This window comes from Oncorhynchus mykiss, chromosome 8 (genome assembly GCF_013265735.2).
Source record: "Oncorhynchus mykiss isolate Arlee chromosome 8, USDA_OmykA_1.1, whole genome shotgun sequence".
In the NCBI taxonomy this organism is placed as follows: domain Eukaryota; kingdom Metazoa; phylum Chordata; class Actinopteri; order Salmoniformes; family Salmonidae; genus Oncorhynchus; species Oncorhynchus mykiss.
In genome coordinates, this window is record NC_048572.1 from 59,517,231 (window position 1) to 59,542,141 (window position 24,911).

General features: G+C 45.5%; 1 protein-coding gene across 6 annotated transcripts in view; it reads right to left on the minus strand.

Moving 5' to 3' along the window:
• The window catches only part of LOC110530242 (partitioning defective 3 homolog), a 252,036-nt gene that overhangs the window by 100,823 nt on the left and 126,302 nt on the right, over positions 1-24,911 (minus strand). For 4 of the 6 annotated variants that reach the window (XR_005052926.1, XM_021613144.2, XM_021613142.2 and 1 more), the window contains exons 6-14: positions 21,123-21,205; positions 19,941-20,024; positions 18,517-18,642; positions 15,293-15,494; positions 14,999-15,191; positions 11,098-11,237; positions 10,711-10,827; positions 8,126-8,161; positions 86-274 (exon numbers count right to left, since the gene is read on the minus strand). Coding sequence is in view for 5 of the 6 variants with exons in the window: in XM_021613144.2 (XP_021468819.2) it covers positions 86-274; positions 8,126-8,161; positions 10,711-10,827; positions 11,098-11,237; positions 14,999-15,191; positions 15,293-15,494; positions 18,517-18,642; positions 19,941-20,024; positions 21,123-21,205 (1,170 nt within the window). In the remaining variant the exon portion in view is untranslated. The remainder of the gene's footprint in view (positions 1-85; positions 275-8,125; positions 8,162-10,710; positions 10,828-11,097; positions 11,238-14,998; positions 15,192-15,292; positions 15,495-18,516; positions 18,643-19,940; positions 20,025-21,122; positions 21,206-24,911) is intronic. The other 2 variants (XM_021613143.2, XM_021613147.2) reach the window with 2 other exon arrangements.

Genomic DNA, 24,911 nt, shown 5'->3' on the forward strand with positions numbered 1-24,911 from the left:
CAGATTAGTATATAAACTCCAGAAAATACATCATTACTTATATGACCATGAACATCGGAATCCTTATGAGAGGGGCAAGACTCACCTTGCAGGCAGCTCCTCCATTGATTATGGACTTGACGAAGATGCCTAGGTCAGCATGGTTCTCCTTGGAGCGGTTGCCCTTGACGCTGACCCCTAACCCGGCCGACCCCGAGTCACTCAGAGGGATCTCAAAGGTCAGGAACTCCCTGGTACCGTCAGGGGTCAAAACCAGGTCATCCTCCTCAACCTTCTAGAACGGAGAGTGAGCGAGGGAGGGAGAAAGGACGGTGTCACTGATCATTTCTGCTACTGATAGGCAAATACAAGATTAGTGTCCCAAATGGCACCCTATTCCCTCCATAGTGTACTACTTTTAACCAGGGCCTGGTCAAAATTTGTGCACTATACTATATACAGTACCAGTCAAAGGTTTGGACACACCTACTCATTCAAGGGTTTTTCTTTATTTTTTTTTACTATTTTCTACATTGTAGAACAATAATGAAGACATCAAAACTATGATAAAACACATATAACATCATGTAGTAACCAAAAAGTGTTAAATAAATCAAAATATATTTAATATTCTTCAAAATAGCCACCCTTTACTTTGTCACAACACAACTGATTGGCTCAAATGCATTAAGGAAAGAAATTCCACAAATTAAGTTAACAAGGCACACCTGTTAATTGAAATGCTTTCCAGGTGACTACCTCATGAAGCGGGCTGAGAGAATGCCAAGAGTGTGCAAAGCTGTCACAGAGGCAAAAGGGGACTTTGATACTTTGAAGAATCAAAAATATATTTGGATTTGTTTAACACTTTTTGGGTCACTATATGATTCGATGTGTGTTATTTCATAGTTTTGATATCTTTGCAATTATTCTACAAAGAAAATAGTAAAAAGAAAAGAAAAACCCATGAATGAGTAGGTTTGTCCAAATTGGGACGCAGCTATGCCGATTCCGACGCTCTTCAGAATCAGGAGCCATGGGATGACCAACTCACATCTATGAGTTTAGTTACAGATGAGGCAAAGGTTGGATACACTGTCTGTCATAGAGATCCTTCAAGTCAGTGTTCTGAATGTATTATGGACTTCTGTAGCAAAGCAGAGCCAACATTTACATTGTGACTAAACACATTGTCAGAAGAATGGAGTATCTGATCACAATAAGTATGCCTAGTCACTTTACCCCTACCTATATGTACTGTACATATCTACCTCAAATACCTCGTACCCCTGCACGGCGACTGGGGTACCCTGTGTACAGTGGGGCAAAAAAGTATTTAGTCAGCCACCAATTGTGCAAGTTCTCCCACTTAAAAAGATGAGAGGCCTGTAATTTTCATAGGTACATACACTTCAACTATGACAGACAAAATGAGAAAAAAAATCCAGAAAATCACATTGTAAGATTTTTTATGAATTTAATTGCAAATTATGGTGGAAAATAAGTATTTGGTCAATAAACTTTTGTTATCTCAATACTTGTTATATACCATTTGTTGGCAATGACAGAGGTCAAACGTTTTCTGTAAGTCTTCACAAGGTTTTCACACACTGTTGCTAGTATTTTGGCCCATTCCTCCATGCAGATCTACTCTAGAGCAGTGATGTTTTGGGGCTGTTGCTGGGCAACACGGACTTTCAACTCCCTACCAAGATTTTCTATGGGGTTGAGATCTGGAGACTGGCTAGGCCACTCCAGGACCTTGAAATGCTTCTTTACCACTCTTTCGTTGCCCGGGTGGTGTGTTTGGGATCATTGTCATGCTGAAAACACAGCCACGTTTCATCTTCAATGCCCTTGCTGATGGAAGGAAGTTTTCACTCTAAATCTCATGATACATGGCCCCATTCATTCTTTCCTTTACACGGATCAGTCGTCCTGGTCCCTTTGCAGAAAAACAGCCCCAAAGCATGATGTTTCCACCCCCATGCTTCACAGTAGTTATGGTGTTCTTTGGATGCAACTCAGCATTCTTTGTCCTCCAAAGACGACGAGTTGAGTTTTTACCAAAAAGTTATATTTTGGTTTCATCTGACCATATGACATTCTCCCAATCTTCTTCTGGATCATCCAAATGCTCTCTAGCAAACTTCAGACGGGCCTGGACATGTACTGGCTTAAGCAGGGGGACACGTCTGGCACTGCAGGATTTGAGTCCCTAGCGGCGTAGTGTGTTACTGATGGTAGGCTTTGTTACTTTGGTCCCAGCTCTCTGCAGGCCATTCACTAGGTCCCCCTGTGTGGTTCTGGGATTTTTGCTCACCGTTCTTGTGATCATTTTGACCCCACGGGGTGAGATCTTGCGTGGAGCCCCAGATTGAGGGAGATTATCAGTGGTCTTCCATTTCCTAATAATTGCTCCCACAGTTGATTTCTTCAAACCAAGCAACTTACCTATTGCAGATTCAGTCTTCCCAGCCTGGTGCAGGTCTACAATTTTGTTTCTGGTGTCCTTTGACAGCTCTTTGGTCTTGGCCATAGTGGAGTTTGGGGTGTGACTGTTTGAGGTTGTGGACAGGTGTCTTTTATACTGAGAACAAGTTCAAACAGGTGCCATTAATCCAGGTAACGAGTGGAGGACAGAGGTGCCTCTTAAAGAAGAAGTTACATGTCTGTGAGAGCCAGAAATCTTGCTTGTTTGTAGGTGACCAAATACTTATTTTCCACCATAATTTGCAAATAAATTCATTAAAAATCCTACAATGTGATTTTCTGGATTTTTTTTTCCTCATTTTGTCTGTCATAGTTGAAGTGTACCTATGATGAAAATTACAGGCCTCTCATCTTTTTAAGTGGGAGAACTTGCACAATTGGTGGCTGACTAAATATTTTTTTTGCCCCACTGTATATAGCCTAGTTATCATTACTCATTTTATATTTATTCTTCGTGTTATTAATTTTCAATATTTTTTTAATGCATTTTTGGGAAGTAAGCATTCGACAAATCAATTTTGATTTGATGATCACCTCGCAGGCCAACAAAACACACTAGAATGTATACAATTAAGAGCATTATCCACACACAGAAGCAGACACATACAGTATATCAGAAAATGCAACAGGTGCCTGAGCCTCATTGAATAACAAAAAAGCTATTCTCTCTGCCTTGTCAATTGACAGCTGTCCTCTGAATAAATCTGCACACTAAACTACTAGCAATTATGTGCATGTGTAATGAATGCAGTCATAATCAAGCTCAGTGTCATACATTCATTAGCTCCCATTGTTTGCAGAGAGAGATTGAATTACTTTGTGGAGAGACCGAAGGAGAGAGAGCGAGCGGCGGAATAGAGAGAAAGAGAGAGAACAGAGAAAGAGGAGAAAAAAAAGACAGAGGAAGAGAGAGACAGTGCGGGCGATAGAGGGAGAGGAGAGAGGATGAATCCATGTGGAACACAATTGCAGAACTGCCTTCTCTTCCCCTCCTCTCCTGAGCAACCCAGGCTGCAGGGTGCTTTGTATTCCACAGAGTGAATAAAATGGCACCTCCACTCCCGTGCCCAATCTCAACCCCTACAGCCCTGGCTCCCTACACACCCCTGGCCTACCTCACGCCCCCCGATCTCAACCCCTACAGCCCTGGCTCCCTACACACCCCTGGCCTACCTCACGCCCCCCAATCTCAACCCCTACAACCCTGGCTCCCTACACACCCCTGGCCTACCTCACACCCCCCGATCTCAACCCCTACAGCCCTGGCTCCCTACACACCCCTGGCCTACCTCACGCCCCCCGATCTCAACCCCTACAGCCCTGGCTCCCTACACACCCCTGGCCTACCTCACGCCCCCCGATCTCAACCCCTACAGCCCTGGCTCCCTACACACCCCTGGCCTCCCTCACGCCCCACGATCTCAACCCCTACAGCCCTGGCCTACCTCACGCCCCCCGATCGCTCCCAACAGCATCACCTGAAGCGATTAGAGGCGTGCTCTCAACTTTCCCAAACAAACCTGTCGATTTGATTGAATCAAAAAGTCACTTGAAACGAATTAAAAGCGCAAAGAGGAGAGGAGAGATGAGGAGGCAGTGGAGGATGTAATTGCTGGAGGGAGCCCATGTGGAGAGCGCTGAACGCTTCTGAGGCTCTTTTTTTTTTAAAGCAGCTCTCCTCTCTCTCTCTTTCACTATCTACCTTAGACCGCATGCTGATAGACCATGAATATCAAACACCTGGGGGATAGACAGAGGAGTCCAGACAGACTGATGTGGAGGTGTGTGCGGTGCACAAAGAGAGACTCGCACGCACGCACGCACACACGCACACACGCACACACACCATCACACTCCTCATGGAGGAGGCAGCGAGTCATTAAACACAGTGGAACTGTGAGCAAAGAAAAGGACGTCACCTTTCAGCCCTTTATAATCACCGTCATACGAGGTCATGTGTTTTTAATTTTATTTTTATTTTTTATAAATAACTCCCATCTCTGAGGCATAGTCGCAAAGAGCAACAGCCCCTGCCTCATCCGCCTAAACATCCACACATCTCACGCAGTACACACGAGATCAGAATGGCTTCAGATTAGAATGAGACTCCAGATCCATCCGTGTCCTCTTCCTCCTCTATACTGTGACTGTGTGATGGCAATTACCCAGCTAGCAGCTGCTCCCAGCCACAGCGTGCTGTATACGCAGAAACAGGTGGCAGCTTGAAACATCACTTTAATTAAGGCAAGAGCTTGTTCTCCACTAGAGTCACTGGGCCTTCTGATTGACTCATACATTCACACACTAGAGACATGAATGCAGTCGCATCTGCACGGGGGCACAAATAACACTGTGTGTGCGCGCGTTGTGTGTGTGCGCGTGTGGCAGAGAGCGGGGGCAGAAAGAGCCACAACAATTATTCATCGGAGTCGAGCGAGTCGAAAATGTGTCTGTGTGACCATAGATCAATGTGGCTTGGCTTTACATTACATTACAGGGTAACTGGCACTGATGCCTTCTCAATATCAACTTGCAGTAATTTTCTGTAACTCAGTATAACTAATAGCACCACCAGAACAAGAAGTTCACAATGATATCAGCTATTACGGATATTATTAGCAGTGGATTTACACTAATGTGTATTCCAAATGGCACCCTATATAATGCACTACTTATACATTTCCTAATGTCCAACATACTGCTTGCTTAACCCGGAAGCCGCGGCAACGGCGTACAACTGGCGACCGAAGTCAGCGTGCATGTGCCCGGCCCGCCACAAGCAGTCGCTAGAGCGCGATGGTACAAGGACATCCCAGACGGTCTAACCCCCCCCCCCCCCCCCCCCCCCTAACCCGGACGACGCCGGGCCAACTGTGCGCCGCCTCATGGGTCTCCCGGTCGCGGCCTGGGATCGAACCCGGGTCTGTCCTGACGCCTCTAGCACCACAATGCCTTAGACCGTTGCAACACTCGGGAGGCCATAATGCACTACTTCTGACCAAAGCCATATGGGCCATGTTTCGAAGTGCACTATATAGGGAACAGGGTGCCACGTAGCCTATATGTATTAGATCAGTGCTGCCCTGCGACGGCAGGTGTAAAGGCAGTTACTTCCTAAATCAGCACAGAGTGACATAGCGTATAGACCACAAGGCATACCCACCCACGGCCACATTTACTGTTACTTAGGCAGTCCCAATGAACAGCCCAACTGACTCTCATTCAGTCTGCTGCACACCAGTCCAAAGTGTTACCTTTGCTTCACGGCTCCTGGTTGACTCAGTCCCACAGAGCAGAGGGATGATGTCATGCGGAGGCACTGCGTGCATCCCAAATGGCACCCTTTGCCCTGTATGGTGCACTACAGGGGTACACTATATAGGGACACGGGTGCCATTTGGGACGCACCCACTGCTGTGGGTGGTTACCTCAGTCAGCCAGTGGGGCTCCGTGGCCGACACGGCCTCCCTTACCGAGCGACGCTGGAGAGGGGAACAGTCAGACCTGTGGTTACATTCCACACACACACACACCAGAGACCACCGCAGGCCCGTCATTCCATGGTACCAATGCCACACAAGCAACAAACCCCAGAAATGTCAGCAGGAGTGGCAATTAACCTTGTTCATGGGTGCATCTCAAAGGCACTTTATTGGCTATATAGTGTATTACTTTTGACCAGGGCCCATAGTGTCAACAACAGCATGTACCTCTGGGTAACGGAAGCCCCCCCCCCCCCCCCACCCCCACAAAGAGATAATCAATTATTAACAGCGATTATACGTTTATTAATTATTAACGTTGCCAAAGTGCTGAGCTAATTCATGTGGGGGGTCAAGGTGATGTTGCCTATTGTCTCTGTGTGTTCGACCTGTTTTAGTGAGAGGGGGGATCGGAGAGTGGCTGCAGGCTACTATGGCTTCAAGTGAGGCCTCAGGTTAATTGGTCCAGTACAGAGAGAGCGTGCCATTTGGCGTGTGGAGCTCTTAACTTTGTTCCCCTGTCCCCCAGTCTCCCTCCATCTCACCCTGCCTTCCTCCCGCCATCCAGCTACTGGAAGAGGGCCATTCAGATGAGATGGGGGGGGGGGCTAATGCGCTAAAACGGTCTCCTGCCGGGAAACACAGACTGGTTCCCAAATGGCACCCTATTCCCTATATAGTGCACTACTTTTGACCAGGGCCCATGTTCTGTACTAGTATCAGAGCCTCAGTGCTGCTGTCTGCCTGGCACCACAACAGAACAGTGAAGTTCATGTGTTGTTGAGAGTTGTGTGGAACAAAGCCTCTAACAAGAGATAACATCTGCTGGGTATAATTGTGGAGCCCATTATGGAGGGACTATGCCGGGAAGGAGAGAACAAAGGGATTCATTGGCGAGGATTGTAAAATCATACACGAGAGAGAGAGAGAGAGAGAGAGAGAGAGAGAGAGAGAGAGAGAGACAGAGAGACAGAGAGACAGAGAGAGAGAGAGAGAGAGAGAGAGAGACAGAGAGACAGAGAGACAGAGAGACAGACTTGAGATCTAAGGTGTACAACGTGTAGGCCAACTTTATGAAGGAATTCATTGACGAGGTTTGTAGAATCACACAGGAGTGAGCGATTACTCAGGGATCTAAGGTGCCCGACTCTGGATTGTGTCTCATCTGAGCACAATGATAACGACTCCGGAGCTGTTCCACATGAGGCCGTTCTAACAGCAGCCATGACACACCTCCTGGTCTGGTGTGAATGGTTTACTGGAAAGGGAAGGACCACCCTGAAGTAAACCCATCGTGGAACGCTCACTCTGGGCTGCTACCTCGCTCGCCAACCGAGGAGCGTGAATTGAGGAGCAAACTGAACACGTCACAGAAGCACCAAATGAGCTGGTCAATGAAGCTGGAGAATGGCTGGCTGACATAGTTCATCATGAATCACCTTGATAGTATAACAACCCAGTATATCAAACCCTCTGCCTCGTTAAATAAAAAAAATACAAATTGGTGAAAACAACAAGGACCCCATTCTATGTTTAAATACAGTCCTATGACACAGTGGGTCAGTCAATGATGAGCTTTCCTCTCATCAGTTGAGAGCAACGTTAAAAGGCCATGTAAATGGTCTCCTCATGTCCCCAAACAAGGTCAAATAGCACAATGAGCATTCGACCCCATTCAGAGAAAGTCATTTATGAGTGTGGCCAGGTTGTTAATGGCACTGCATCAATGGGCGTGTCCCTGAGCAGATTATTCAAGTAGTGAAAACACACCCTTCTCTACGGTACTCCACTGAACTCCTACATCAGCGCATCACGGGACATGCAGAATTGTGCAATAAAGTACATTTCATTTGACTGCACACCATCATACATTAATCACGTTTGACAACGGTCGACGCTCGACATTTACACACCTGAAAATATCTACCACGTTACTAACAGGCACAGCAGAGGACAATCTGAACCTGCACTAGACGCGACGTGCATAGTCTTAGGAGTTTTGCATGCTGTATTAGCGAAGAACAGGCTCAAAGTGTTGGCTGGAAGAGAACGAATGGTTTCTTGACATTTGCTTCCAACCACTATCATGAGCCATCCTCCTCTCACCAGCCTCCACTGACTCAGTGTAGGGGACAGGTAACAGGTAAAAACGGGGTTTGGGTGACTCTTACCAAATCTCTGGGGCTTTGCATCTGAGGCTCTGCATTCTAGAGGAAACAGGGTGTCAGAAGATACAACAGTAGTCAATGACACATGTTTGCAGCAATACTGTAAATCAAATCTAACTGAGGGAGGAGCACATCGGGCTAATTCAAATCTGGACCCTTGAAGCCAGTTCCACTGCTGATGTTCATGTTCCTCCTCTAATTAAGGACTAATTTAGACCTGGGACACCAGGTGGGTCCAATTAATTGTTCAGGTTGAACAGAAAACCAGCAGTTCTCTGGACCTCCAGGCTCACATTTGATTACCCCTGGAGTAGACTGACAGAAATCCAAACTACCATCCATTGACTATTTTATTTCACCTTTATTTAACCAGGTAGGGTAGTTGAGAACAAGTTCTCATTTACAACAGCGACCTGGCCAAGATAAAGCACAGCAGCGACACAAACAGCAGCACAGAGTTACATGGAATAAACAAGCGTACAGTCAATAACACAATAGAAAAAAAGAGAGTCTATATACAGTGTGTGCAAATGGCGTGAGGAGGTAAGGCAATAAATAGGCCATAGTAGCAAAGTAATTACAATTTAGCAGATTAACACTGGAGTGATATATGAGCAGATGATGATGTGTAAGTAGTGATACTGGTGTGCAAAAGAGCAGAAAAGTAAAAACAATATGGGGATGAGGTAGGTAGATTGGGTGGGCTATTTACAGATGGACTATGTACAGCTGCAGCGATCGGTTAGCTGCTCAGACAGCTGATGTTTAAAGTTAGTGAGGGAAATGTAAGTCTCCACCTAATGTAGACTGTGCAGTAGAAGTGGGCTACCCAGTGTTCACACACTCCAACAGAGTGCATTTCTTTACCAAACTACATGCTCACATGTACCACTATAGCCCATCTATGGATATTACCAGCATATCAGTAATCATTGCCTGGGGGCGGGGAATAACTCAGAGTAGCTGCTCCAGCTCTCTTCCCCACTACTAGAGTCAGAAGAACCAGGCCTGTGTTTTCCCCCTGGGGGTGGAAGCGGTTCTCTCCGCTTTGTAATATTTATACCCTCCCCCCGTCATGTGTGTCAGACGAGATAGCAGACAGATACTTCTAGCTTGCATCCCAAATGGCACCTTATTCCCTACATAGTGCACTACTTTCGACCGGGGCCCCATAGGGAAAAGGGTGTTCCATTTGGGACACATCCTCCTGAGTGAAAGAAAGGCTCTGGACTAATCAAAAGATGAGTATTGATCCCGATGAGGCCTGGATGAACGCCCCTGGGCTCAACATCTAACTCAGCCCGGCCAGAATGATTGGCCCAGAGTGACAGCCAGCCAATAGGGTGTGTGCGTCTTCAGTTGTAATAACTGTCACTGTTGGAGGGGGTTGGTTGAACCTGCTGTTGGTTGCTGGTGGCTGTGATCCACTAATGGTGAGAGGAGAAAACTCTGGCCCATTATTATCACAACAGGGGGGGGGCGGGGATTTGAGTGCTACTCTGTTCTATAACTCAGCCTGGCGCAACATCCCGGGTGTTAAAGAAGCATACTGGCGGTTTGGTTGGGAGATCGTATAGTAGCCAGTGACTTGGGTAGTAAATACTGATCAACCTCGGCGGGACTGTCTGCGCACCAAATGGCACCCTACTCCCTTTATAGTGCACCACTTTTGACCAGGGCCTCTAGTCAAAAGTAGTGCACTTTGTAGGTAATAGGGTGCCATTTGGAACACAACCACTATAATTTAGACCTCAGCACTAACCCCAGCATTAACTCAACATATTCCTTTCATCAGACACACTAACGGAACCCCAGATGTGTTGTTTCATTAAAAAAACATGTGTATTGACAAAACCTTTCAATTAAAACAAATTAAAACACACGGCGCGTCTATATAAACACATTACATGGCATGAGCCATTATGATCTCAAACTGAGTAGTCACCCTCTAGTCACTCTGTTTCAAATGGCACCCTATTCCCCATTTAGTGCACTCCTTTTGAACAGGACCTATTGTGTGGGTTCTGAATCTGATTGATATTCCACCCAACAACAAGTGTATTTCTCAGTCTGTCCCTAACCTGCCCGCTTTCTCACCCATCCATCAATCAATCTATCCAATTTGTTCTGAGGGAGCGGAGCACTACAGGCTCCCACCGAGAATACTTGGATCAGGGTCTACGTCCCAAATGGCGCCCCACCCTCTACATAGTGCACTACATTTGACCAGGATCCATAGGGCTCTGATCAAAAGTAGTGCACTATGTAGGAATAGGAAGCCATTTGGGACATAGACACTGATAATAGAGAGTAGCGCCTTGCCAGAGTAGCACAATCAATCTGCATGCTGCATTGGCATGTTGTGTGAGGAGGAGAATGGAAGGAAAACACAATACTTACTGGGGAACTTGGGAGATTAACCGTGACAAGGTATAAGACGCACACAACCACAGGGCCCCACGACATGCATATTGATGTACACACACACTTTCCTGAGAGTAGGGGACATTATGACAAACAGGGACTCTAAGCATCCTAGAGAGGAGGGAATGTAGAGTTTGCAGTGTTAGGGGAGCAGAGAGACCTACCAGGAAGGTCTCCTCCTGTCGTAGCACCACCAGCCCCACAGCTCCTCCCATAGGCGTGGCCCTCAGCAGAGCGACCACTTCCTCCTGGGTCCGACCAACCAAGTCCACTCCATTCACCTGGAACACATACGGCAATTAGTAACATACAGATTCACATTCCGATTTTGACCCCTAAATCCCACACTGAGGAACCCGCTGCCATTCACTTGAACTGATCCCACCAAGACACTATTATGAGCCTAAACAACATGTCCCTCCCTACGTGCCAGAAGTCACACCGTATTAGAGGCTAACACAACATAAACCATTGGGAACAGAGATCTAGAAACAGGGTGACTAGACAATGAGAGTGTTTTACTGAAGCATCCCCTGGATCTCGGGTCTCACCTCCAGCAGCCTGTCTCCAGCCTTGAGGCGTCCGTCCTGGATGGCAGCTCCTCGGGGCAGGATGTTCTTCACGTAGATGGGCGCCGAGCCGCCGATGGGGACGTCGCGCGAAGTGATGCTGAAACCCAGACCCTCTGGACCTAAGGGATGAAACAGGAGGATGTGAAACGCGCGAGAACGCCCGTCACATTTTGACTCCCCTCATATCACAGGTACAGTCAGGTCTACACAGCAGCAAGACATTCTGGCAGTGTTTGAAATGTGTCTTGCCTACTACTTACCAAAACGACATACTGTGTATTACACATACTACATACTATTTAGAACGTACTGTCTAGTATAAATGTATGCAGTAAGCAACAAATATCAACATACTAGGCTCACCCATACCAAGAACGTGTAATCTAATTTGCAATTGCGTTGCTTCCCGCCATCTGTTCATTTCGTGTCCCCTTCTCATAATTATCAGCTGTTGTCAAACACGTGGGTCGGAAAAGACAATTCTCTTCCTCAATAGCATGCAGCGATTTCTAGATGTAAAGCCAAAATGGCTATGACATCCTGGCATTTAAAGCATACTAAATGTTTGGAAATTTCACTTACTATAAAACATGTTCAATTCGCATACCCAAAAAGCCTATTTACAACGCAAGTATGGGTATTCAGACATAGCCATGAGGCAATCCAAAGTGAAAATGCAACATGGGAAGGATTCTGGACAGCTAGTATGAAAGGTTGAGACAAAACGGGTTGAACTGCGGAATCCTCCCGGCCTGAATCAGAGTCCAGAGGTTGAGGATGGTATCTCTTTCTCCTCTCCCGCCGGCACCACAGTCCGATCATTAGGAGAATGTCTGCCAAGCCTAACCCTCTGTCTCTGTCTGAGCTGTGTATGGTAATGTAAGCAAGGCAAACACAGAGAGGATTCCAGAACACTCTGAGGATTCTGTTTCAGAGCAATCTAAATCCCCTCCATGTCAATAAGCCAATCAACTTCCCACCATAGGACGGGCACGTATTATAGTTACCGGTAAATGGCATTAGCATTAATGTGTTTCATTTGGTACACAGGATCTTTCAAGACAAGTTATATCAGTCTTGTAATATTCCAGATTGATTGTGTTCGAGTTTGGGTTTTGTGAAAAGGCCAGTGAGTTTGTTATGTTGACATCTTAAAAAAGCCCTCTTTTTACTTCCCCAAAGTCAGATTAACTCGTGGATACCATTTTCATGTCTGTGTGTGCAGTTTGAAAAAAGTTGCTAACTAGCGTTAGCACAATTGCTAACTAGCATTAGCACAATGACTGGAAGTCTATGGTAAAAGCTAGCTGTTACCATAGACTTCCAGTCATTGCGATCAAAGCTAGTAAGCAACTTCCTTCAAACTACACACACAGACATTAAAATGGTATCAGACTCTGGGGAAGTAGTCCCTTTAAGATGTCGACAAACCAACTAAATCTATCCACCAAATAAGGTTCAGTCTGCTGCACTCAAAACACAACAAACAAGCCAAAGGCTGTAGATGTTATTAACAGTGCTATGTTTATGTAGGCCTCCTTTCAAAAGAAAGTGAATAAAAACCTAATAGTATGATACACACCTGGATGTGGTCTGTGGGGACTGTATAAATGGCACCCTATTCCTTACATAGTGCACTACTTTTAACCAGAGCCCTATGGTCCGTGGTCAAAAATAGTGCACTATAGCGAATAGGGTGCTGTTTGGGACACATACATCATACCTGGCCAAGGCAGTGAAGAGATCCCTACGCAGTGCTAGTGTGCCATACGGAGCGGCCCGTTGATTTTCAACATGCCTTTTGACATAGTGTACACTACACAGACGATTGGCTGCCTAGCAACAAGCCCTCTGTCTCCCCCAGTTGCCCGTGCCGGCACACACAACTGGTCTCCTATGGCCTGCCTACCTGCCTGACTGCGTGTCTCCTATTGCAGAGGCCTGTGCTGTGCCAACTCTGTCCAGCTGTCAGTCACTACATGAATTTGGAATGAATGGATCAATCTGGATCTGCAACACATTTTCTCTCTACCGTTTCAGGCAAAAGTGGGAGGCCTTTTGGCCATCTTTATTGACATTTAAGGCAACATTGACTGATTCTGATGTGTGTGTCTGTTCATTAAAAGAGCAATGAGAAGCGTACTGTACCAGTCAAACGTTTGGACACCTACTCATTCCAGGGTTTCTCTTTATTTTCATCTATATTGTAGAATAATAGTGAAGACATCAAAACTATGAAATAACACGTATGGAATCATGTAGCAATAAAGCTCCCGAGTGGCGCAGCGATCTAAGGCACGGCCTCTCAGGGCTAGAGGCGTCACTACAGACCCTGGTTTGATTCCAGGCTGTATCACAACCGGCCGTGATTGGGAATCCCGTAGGGCGCCGTACAATTGGCCCAGCGTCGTCCGGGTTAGGGTTTGGTCGGGGTAGGCCGTCATTGTAAATAAGAATTTGTTCTTAACTGACTTGCCTAGTTAAATGAAACATATAGAAAAGTAAGCAAAAAAAGTGTTAAACATATCAAAATATATTTTATATTTGAGATTCTTCAAAGTAGCCACCCTTTGCCTTGATGAAGCAGTTTGAGAGAATGCAAAGCTGTCATGAGGTTGTCACTTGGAATAAATTTCAATTAACAGGTGTGCCAAGAAAACCGAGCAAAGGACATTAGACCGTTGGAAATCTGTCCCTTTGTCTGAGGAGTCCAAATTTGAGATTTTTGTTTCCGAACACCATGTCTTTGTGAGACGCAGAGTAGGTGAACGGATGATCTCCGCATGTGTGGTTCCCACCGTGAAGCATGGAGGAGGTGGTGTGATGGTGCTTTGCTGGTGACACTGTTTTATTTAGAATTCAAGGCACGCTTAACCAGAATGGCTACCACAGCATTCTGCAGTGATACACCATCCCATCTGGTTTGCGCTTAGTGGGACTATCATTTGTTTTTCAACAGGACAATGACCCAACATACCTCCAGGCTGTGTAAGGGCTATTTGACCAAGAAGGAGAGTGATGGAGTGCTGCATCAGATGACCTGGCCTCCACAAGCACCCGAACTCAACCCAATTGCGATGGTTTGGGAAGAGTTGGACCGAAGAGTGAAGGAAAAGCAGCCAACAAGTGCTCAGCATATATGTGGGAACTCCTTCAAGACTGTTGGAAAAGCATTCCAGGTGAAGCTGGTTGAGAAAATGCCAAGAGTGTGCAAAGCTGTCATCAAGGCAAAGGGTGGCACTTTGAAGAATCTCAAATATTAAATAGATTTTCATTTGTTTAAAACTTGTTTGCTTACTACATGATTCCATGTGTGGTATTTCATAGTTTGGATGTCTTCACTATTATTAAAAAGTAAAAATAAAGAAAAACCTTTGAATGAGTAGGTGTCCAAACCTATGACTGGTACTGTGTGTTAATTTTGAAGTGACTGTAATAATATGAATATATATTTTGAACCAAACAATTTGACAATGTCTTCTTTGAAGTCCTAAATAGAAGAGGAATTGATTCATTCAACTTCATCACACAAACCTAAACACTAGTTATTTTTCTTCTGAGGCTGAGAAGCTAAATTCTTAGAATGAGGGAAGGAAAGAAGGCAATTTTCTCAGACCCACCATGGCTGGAGAGGATTACAGCGATGCTTTCTCTGTCGTGCTAATCACAAACCACCTCTGTGAAGAATGGATTCCAACCATTCAATATGTAGGACCAGGAGCTTTTCCTGACCACATGAACTGACCTGGGGAAAAAAACCTCTGGGCCTTGGGATGGCCATAGTCAGGAAAAGCTCACGGCCATCCTGAGGTTAAACAGATGCTGAGCTTTAGGTGTGTATGTGTGTGTGTGTGTGTGCGTGTGTGGGTTGGATGCTGACCTTTCTTGAGCTGGATGTTGAGTCTCCTGCCAACCTTTTTGGTGAAGCCCGCCGTGGGGGTTGAGTTTAGCACCCTGTGAGGGGAGGGGGCGTGGCCGGATGGGGGCTTGCCAATGGAGCCCCCATGGGGGTGGGGTAGAGGGGTGTAGGCGTCTCCCTGCTCCGGGTGAGGGTGGGGATGGTGACCACGGGACTGTGAATTAAGATAAGACAGTATTTTATTGTCTGTCTTCACAGGAATGTGCCTTTCATTCTAAAAGCAACGACAGCGAGTATAGAAAAATTGTGAGAAACCTGTGGGGTGTGGTCCAGGCCTGAGGTGGTGCTGCCTCTCTCGCTAGCTAGGGAGTCGGGGCTGAAGCGTCCAGAGGAGTAGGCCACGTTGGGGTTCCTCTCGCTGTGTGACAGCTGCTCGTACTGGGCCTTCATCAGGTTGGGAACCACGTGGAACATGATGACCGGGGAACGCATGGCCTGGCGGAACATGTTCTGGGCTCTGAGGGAAGGCAGAACCAAAACAACAGTCAACCAGCGTGGCAAAAATCGCAGGTAATTTCCCCAACATTCCTTTGGTGTTCTGGAAATCCTGTTGGACGATTCTGGGAATCGAGTGAAATAAAAGCAGGAAATTCTGAATCCTCCAAAACCAGGAGGTTTAGGGGAAGTTACTGGAATGTTGCGACCCTACAGTCAAAACAGGGCTGGTGGATCACGCAGACACACTATACACTAGTGGTGGTCCACCTGCACTGTGTATCAGTGACTAAAGCCTGTTGAAAGAAACCATGTACAGCTTTAGAATAGGTTTGCCAGGTTTTATCATGTAATCCCACAATTGGCTACAGATGAAAGTAATGGGGCTTTTCATAGAATGATTGGAGAGAAATCCTTTTAAACCCCTTCAACATGAGGTAAAGTAGGTGTGAACTGAAAACATCTATTGAGTGTAATGTTGCCGTAGCAGTAGTCTTGTTAGCCACACCTGTTACAGTACAGTAAAGGTGACTTTGCTAGTCATCTCTGCTGCGCTCCCAATGGCACCATAGGCCAGGGGCTATAGGCTCTGGGCAAAAGCAGTGTACTATATACAGTGAGGGAAAAAAGTATTTGATCCTCTGCTGATTTTGTACGTTTGCCCACTGACAAAGAAATGATCCATCTAACATTTTAATGGTAGGTTTATTTGAACAGTGAGAGACAGAATAGCAACAAAAAAAAATCCAGAAAAGCGCATGTCAAAAATGTTATAAATTGATTTGCATTTTAATGAGGGAAATGAGTATTTGACCCCTCTGCAAAACATGACTTAGTACTTGGTGGCAAACCCCTTGTTGGCAATCTCAGAGGTCAGACGTTTCTTGTAGTTGGCCACCAGGTTTGCACACATCTCAGGAGGGATTTTGTCCCACTCCGCTTTGCAAATCTTCTCCAAGTCATTAAGGTTTCGAGGCTGACGTTTGGCAACTCGAACCTTCAGCTCCCTCCACAGATTTTCTATGGGATTAAGGTCTGGAGACTGGCTAGGCCACTCCAGACCTTAATGTGCTTCTTCTTGATCCATTCCTTTGTTACCTTGGCCGTGTGTTTTGGGTCATTGTCATGCTGGAATACCCATCCACAACCCATTTGTAATGCCCTGGCTGAGGGAAGGAGGTTCTCACCCAAGATGTGATGGTACATGGCCCCGTCCATCGTCTCTTTGATGCAGTGAAGTTGTCCTGTCCCCTTAGCAGAAAAACACCCCCAACGCATAATGTTTCCACCTCTATGTTTGACGGTGGGGATGGTGTTCTTGGGGTCGTAGGCAGCATTCCTCCTCCTCCAAACACGACAGGTTGAGTTGATGCCAAAGAGCTCCATTTTGGTCGCATCAGCTGTTGTCACCTTCTCACCAAGCTGCTTGGCGATGGTCTTGTAGCCTATTCCAGCCTTGTGTAGGTCTACAATCTTGTCCCTGACATCCTTGGAGAGCTCTTTGGTCTTGGCCATGGTGGAGAGTTTGGAATCTGATCGATTGATTGCTTCTGTGGACAGGTGTGTTTTATACAGGTAACAAGCTGAGATTAGGAGCACTCCCTTTAAGAGTGTGCTCCTAATCTCAGCTCGTTACTTGTATAAAAGACACCTGGGAGCCAGAAATCTTTCTGATTGAGAGGGGGTCAAATACTTATTTCCTTCATTAAAATGCAAATCAATTTATAACATTTTTGACATGCGTTTTTCTGTATTTCTTTTGTTGTTATTCTGTCTCTCACTGTTCAAATAAACCCACCATTAAAATTATAGACTGATCATGTGTCAGTGGGCAAACGTACAAAATCAGCAGGGGATCAAATACTTTTTCCCTCACTGTAGGGCATAGGGTACTATTTTGGATGTAGACATCTCCACTCTCAAATAAAAGATGAACAGACATCATAACCCCACTCCCAATGAACCTGCAATTCCTTGCCAAAATTTCTAGCTGTTTTCCCAGCCACTAATAAGATTCCCAAAGGAAATGGATATCGCCCAGTGACTTCCCAATTTCAGGCTAGATCAAGTCCCAGACAAGATGTAATCGGTTTCCTATCCCAGGTTATTTACTGGGGGTGAATTAAATATATGAAAACAGACAGTTTTACACATGCTAAATGTCAGAAGAGCGTATTTGTTATATCTTTAAGGAAGAGGCTGGGAGGGCTGTAGTATAGCCATAGGTTTATTGTGAGTGAGTGTGTGCGCACAGAAAATCCATGACAGTAGTGCCGATGCTTCTGAAAAGCACAAAACCTGGAGCGGCCCGTTGATGTTGACATAGACATACAGTAGACCACAGAGGACAAAGAGAGACTTCACATTGTATTCAGAAGCTTTAGCTAGAATGAATAGAATGGGCTCCCCATTCAAGTCAATGACGCCATAATGGCAGGCCATTTTGAGTGTACCCACAGGCGTAAAGCAGGAAGTACTCATTCTATTTCTATGGAACAGTATCTGCAGCAGAGTGGGATGGGAGGCAGCAGCAGCAGTTAGGGTGTTAGGATCTGGTCAGACAGAGGAGCTGAGGGCGAGGGAGAGAGAGCGAGAGAGAGAAATCACTGAAAATCAGAAGCTATGGAAGTTAAGCAGCGGTAGTAGCGAGGGAGCCAATGGAGCTGAGAGACAAAGGAATGGATGCTGAGTGGGTAGCGCCTACTGAAGGTAGGCTTGACCTAAGAGTCAAACAGGGAGGGGTTAGTATTCACAGCAGCCGATGGAGCTGATAGATATATGGGGATATAGAAAGGATTGAAGGTATGGAGAGGACAGCAGCCAGCCTCCATTTTACCAAGACGCAACAGTATGATCAACCTAGGAGGAGTCAAACAGGAACGAGGTTAGCTTTGCAACAGACAGCGGCGGCAGCAGAGGCCCTGCTTCGGTTAGAAGACAGAGCCATGGAGAGGAGATGGAGGGAGAGGAGCAGGGGAGGAACTGGCGGGCAGGGGGCTCAGGACCGGTGGTCCATCCAGGCTCGGTAGATACAGGTGTCTTACTGTTCAAAATGGATGTTCCGCAGGTCTCCATTATTAATGCGTACGATGCAGTCGTTCTCCTGGAACAGACCCTGCTCCTGCGCCTTGCCTCCCCTCTCCAGGCGCTTGACCAACAGGCCTAGAGTCCTGGAAACATTCAGAAGCAGACGTTGGTTTAATGCTGCTGGCAGCCGTGCAAGAGCCTTCAGGGTTCAAAATGAGACTCAGAGCAAGCCTGGGAAGAGATCTACTGAAAAGCTTTACAGCAAACGTCTAGGCTCTACATGACCAACACTTTACTGTATGAACATGTCCTTCATGTCATCTGCATCCTCACTGAGGCCACTGGCTGGTGTATGGTTTTAATTTCCATTTTTGGCATCTTAACCAGACTTAAATTAGTGAGTGCATACATTTTCATTCTGTTTTTCTGGCTAAGTGCGTGTGAGATCGAGGGACTATTTGTGGCGTCTCTCTTACCTGAATTCCAAGTTCAGCTCCTGACTGAACTGCCAAATGCCAAACAGTATCATTCTGACAGGAGAAATGGTCAGGTCGACAGTAAGACGTAGGACTTAGAGAAATGCTGCTCCGTCACATTTGAGTTCGGGAAGCCTTCAGATGTGACGGCTGTCAGTGCAGTAATCCGCCATAGTAAACCTCCAGGCTTCCTGACTGCTAAACAATGCTGACTTCGCTGAAATATTGAATACCGAGTAGGCCAGGGTTCAATGTAAATCAAGCAAATTACCATAAATGTGCTAAAACTATTCAAAGATAACTTATTATTCACAGGTATGTAGACACACTGTGAGATGCCGTGCCTTTCCCAAAATCCCCCGCTTTTCCAGAACTTCGGCTGGAAGATTCTCTGACTCTGGAGGGAATAAGCTAACCTGGGTACCAGTCTGTTTATGCTATCATGCCACTCCTTGCCACTTCTTGTCCTGTTTGGCATGACAAGGAGTTAACATGACAGCACAAACAGATTTAGGACCTGGAACTGTAAACCTAGGTATGTGCTAGTGGACATAAATGCAAGGCCAGTAAATAAATTATTCCTTTACATCTTCTGAGACGTATGTGGACTGAAATGTGTATGACGCAACCTTCAAATCATGTCAAATCCTTCAGACGGGAGTCACGGAAGAACATGACAGTCACCTGCAAACACGGAACCACCATGATTGATCACTGTAAACTAGCTAATCACTTCATGATGTGTGAGGATGACGTGTATGAAGTGTAGGTCCATATGTAGTGGGTGTGTAGTACACTGGGGCACACGAGGAGGATGCAGGGGCCATGGCAGACTAAGCTCTCTCCCTCCCTCTCTCTTTGTCTGTCTCCCCCCTCCCCCCTTCTCCCTCTCAGCGTCAGGCCTGCATAGCGTCAGTGAACCTGCTGCCTGTCTGTCAGGTGCTGTAATAGTGGGAGGGCTTTACCTGCGGTCCCGGGCACTGAAAGGTACTACATGGATCCCCAAGGGCCCGCCATCATTGGAGACTTCTACCAGCTTTACAATGTCACTGTGAGACAATGATGGATGAGGAGGGGGTGAGAGGGTGAAACCACATACGGGCAAAACAACTGGAAGTAAGGAAGGGGGAAGAAACCATAACAAACGGAGCAGGCAGAAATTAATAAAAAAAACATGTCTGTCTGAAGCACTAGGGATGAACGTCACACCAGGGGCTTCTCCCCACATCCCAGGTCACAGAAACGCATCATTCAGAACCCAGTTCTAAGGAGTGTCAAGGTAGGTTTCCATAAATACTATGTATACAATATTTGTACATGTCATATATATCTATACATATATTTCTAAACCTTCAGATGGTCTTTCAGATTCCAATTTTCCCCCCAAATGTTATTTAGATTTAGATTTGATAGTTCTATTCAGTAAATTGTATCAAATGTGTTTTTAAACATGGTTGGTATTGTGTTCTTTGACCTGTGACCCATTGACCTTCCATAGCCTTCAGACGTGTTTCTGTTTCCTGTAGGATAAAGGTACTACGCATACGAACCGTCCTTACTGGGTGAAATCATATCAACGACATACTGTACCTGCAGATTAAACTGGAGGCATGCAAGAGAGTTAATGACCGTTAGAAAACAATGAGCGTTATTAATATCGTCAAGACAATGGATCAGCACATGGGTCAGTTTTATTGTTGATGATGATGTTGGGTTCACCCGAGTTCCAACAACGAACGTTAGCCAGGGGTTTAAAAAGATTTTCTCCAAACCTGTTGAACGAAATATTACCTGTCCTGAATCTAGAAATATTATTTACATGAATTACAACATGGAGAAGAAACGATAGCAGCAGTGGTGTGGGGTTAGGTTCAGCTCAGAGGTTTTAGGTAGTTAACTGGCACTCATTCTCCTGCTACATGTGAATGCTACTTCCTTTACTTGTTAGTGATCAACATCAGGTGATCAGAGAGGTAGTTTGAGGCAGAGCCAAGAGAGAGGCAGAGCCAAAAGCCCTGGATATATCCCAAATTGCACGCTATTCACTATATAGTGGGCTATATTCCGTAATTCTATATAGGGAATAGGGTGCCAATTGGGACGTATAGTCCTCTATCTGTAATTGGACAACTTTCTGAGGAACTTACTCTAGGGACCTCAGAGGGGTGTGGTCCATACAGGAATCAGCTCTACCAATCGGCTCGATCCTGCTGTTCTCCTCCTCCTCATCCTGCAAAACACAAGACAACAGCCATAGAATTACATATAGAACTCCGATAATGATTAAAAGGATCTCTGTGACAGCACTTGGACATCCATCAAACCAAGCTTCTGGAGTCCTATCGGAACAGACGTTGAACGATGTTCCATTCCACGCCGAAATGAGTGGTATGGTTTAAATCATTCAAAAACGGTAAGTAGGAAACATGACCCAACAGGTAACCTACATAAAAGTCCCTATTAGAGCCTGTGTATTTGCTGCTATTCAAACCTGAGAAAAATGGCCAGGTAGACATGTGCTGCTCTCCTTTGAAAATGCACAAAGCCCTCTAACCCTCAGTCTGCCATCTCTCACTGTGCCCTGACTCTGGACATTGCTCCTATTGTACTGTATATCTTCTGTCTCAGTAGAGTCAGGACTCCGGAGTGACTCAGGAGACCTAGAGAGCGCCCGCGAGAGAGCCGACAGCGACACGGGAGAAGGCGGAGGAGCCACGGCAACAGCAGCCACGGCAACAGCTCGCCTCAGTATTAAAAACGATGGCTGTGTCGGCCATGACATTTTAGAGGGCGGTTCTTTTTCTTTACCCATCATGACTTATTTTATTTTCATGACGTTCGTCATTCATAACCGTCGGTTATACGGTTAGACTGTCATTGTTGCCATGACAGTGCACTGTTTGCTGCTGAGAGGGGGACATAGTGGTGGGGGCTACGCTGCCTGTCTGAACCACAGTCCTGCTGTCCTTCAGACGAAGCTCACAGTGGCTACAGAGCATGTCTCATAGAAACGTGTCCTATGCTTAACCGGAGTTATTTGGTTAATTGGTTTCTGAACGCGATAAACGGGTTTGAGACACCGTGGGTTACACGTAAACGATATTGTGTAGACAGAGAAAGGGGAGCGCAGCCTTTCTCCAAAGAAAGAAACAGGCAGGGGCAGATATTTATGAAAAGGTAAAGAAAAATACAATATTCACATTCTATTCCCCAAGACAACACTATGTTCCTTGAAAGGGTTTGTGAATCACATTCACCATCACAGATGCCTCAGGCGAGTCCCACTGCCATATTTCAATAGCAGCTTCTCTAAGGACTTCTGTTTTATTCATTGAGTGACAATTCCATTTTCCTAACCTGCGCAGTGGGCCCTGGTCAAAAGAAGTGACTTTAAAAAATGTAATAGTGTGGCATTTGGGATGCAGACATCGTCTCTCCCCCAAGGCAAGGCACAGGGACAGGGAGCGAATGTTGAGGGGAAAGTTGCAGACACTGTCTGTTCTCCATCATTAAACTATTGGCTCGGGGCAATAGGGCCCCACAACGCACCCACCCACCCACCCGCCCAGCATCAAGATGCGAGTGATTTGAGTGACTCAAATATGTTGTCTGCAAAAACTAACATAATTTGATCAAACTACAGTAGATACACATTCTGCTGGCTATTGCTGGCTCAAGATGGTGGTTGATGATACTTGATAGTGATAGGAGTGTCTCAAATATTACAGTTTGCACTTCAGATACCCATACACAGCGTACTCAATAACCCTACAGCAACTAAAAGAGAGACTTTCAAGACTTCACATTAGATTTAACTGTCAAAAGTCACTTAAAAACACAACATGGCACTACCCTCCTCCTGTGCCAACAGGACGTACATTTCCTCCCAATCTAACCAAGTGGTTAGAACACTATATGTGCAAGTCGGGGCTGGGGTTTAATGGCTACTGGGAAGACAAGACAGGCAGGCAGGTAACGCTGAGTCCCAAATTGCACTACTCCCTTTATCACAGGACAGGCCGCGGTTTCTTTCTCAGCCGAGTCATTGTTTGTTTCCTCATTTTAGTGATCTATCCCAACGACACTTGGGCCTGTAGGCTCATTCAATTTGAATAGTAAAATCAATCCAAGTCTGCCTGCCCCCCCCCCCACCCCCTTCTAGCTCTCAGTGTAAATTAAGTGGCCTGTGTAGCAGAAGGACAGACTGTACTTAATGAAGTGTGCTCCTGCTGGAAATGGACTGCTGATTGTTTACGGGGACACACAGACACGCGCCCGCAGAGACACGGAAACACACACAAGCCTTCAAATACCTACAGGAGTCTTTAATATATCTAATAGAGACCCGACAAACAGGTCCTGTGTCACTGGCTTGGTGACCCCTCCCAGGAAACCCCTCTTAAAGCTGGAATCTGTAGTCGCTACATTCATTTTTTGATTTAAAAATGTATTAAAAATGCCCATTAAAAAATATAACTTAGAAATGCCTCACGAGCTTAGGTCAACTGTCATACTTCATCAGATCCCAAAATAATAGCTTGTTTAACAACGTTTGTAAACAAAGACTGTATAGCCTGGTTGAAACTATCATGTACGGTCAGTCCTTGTATCCATAGCTATGTCTATGAATTTGAGAGTCGTTGCATTCCTCCAGGCCCATCCCTCAGCTTTTTTACCACAACACAGGACTGGGTGTCCTCTTTGCTATCGTTTCAATTGAGGATTCTAGCTTTAAGGCTAGATGTGGTTCCATTTCTGGGGAAGTGAGACAGTATGCATACAGAGAGCCCCAGGTGTCCTTATGATCATTAAGGAGCACTATATCCAATTACAACTACTAGTGAATTAAATTAAGTCTCATAGTCAAGCAGACTGCCAATACAGCACACATCATTGCCACTGCTACTATCTTAAAACAGGGCTAATTTTTACTGCTAGACAGGCAATTATGAAGGCAACATACCAAGCTGTTGACTCCTGGCTAGCTAGGCACACACAGAGCGCATTTGGAAAGTATTCAGACCCCGTGACCTTTTCCACATTTTGTTACGTTACAGCCCTGTAACGTAACAAATTGTTTTCCTCAATCTACACACAATACCCCGTAATGACAAAGTGAAGACAGGTTGAGAAATGTTAGCAAATGTATAAAATAAAATATATATATATAAAAAATACCTTATTTACATTATTCAGAGCATTTGCTATGAAACTCAAAATTGAGCTCAGGTACATCCTGTTTCCTTTCATCAACCTTGAGATGTTTCTACAACTTGGAGTGCACCTGTGGTAAATTCAATTGATTGGACATGATTTGGAAAGGCAAACACCTGTCTATATAAAGGTCCCACAGTTGATAGCGCATGTCAGAACAAAAAACCAACTCATGATGTCGAAGGAATTGTCCGTAGAGCTCAATTTTGAGTCTCATAGCAAATGCTCTGAATACTTGTATATATATATATTTTTTTTAATAAATTTGCAATGTTAAAAATAAATAAAAATCTATAGTGTGTAGATGGATTAAATGTGTTTTTCCTCATCAATTTCAAAATATGTCTGTAACGTGTAAAGATTTGGAAAAAGTCAAGGAATCTGAGTACTTTCGATTGCACTGGACACACTTTCCTGTCGGCTGGCTGAAAACACACAAAAAACACTGACAGGATGACGTTGACAGGATACGGGGTGTCCTTAGCCCAGTCTGAGACAGACAGTGTAAAGCAAAGGAAACTCTGACTGCCTGGTGTACTGTCTGTATATAAACAGGCAATGAGAGTGGAGGGCCAGCCCAAAGAAAAACACCCAGCTAAGCCGTTTTCAGAGCAGCCAGCAGAGCAATAACAATACGGAGGCGCAAAATGAGATTTCCAGTCTCTACTCTCAAAAGCTCCATCTGCGATCCACTTAATTCCCGAGCAGCCATTTCCGATATC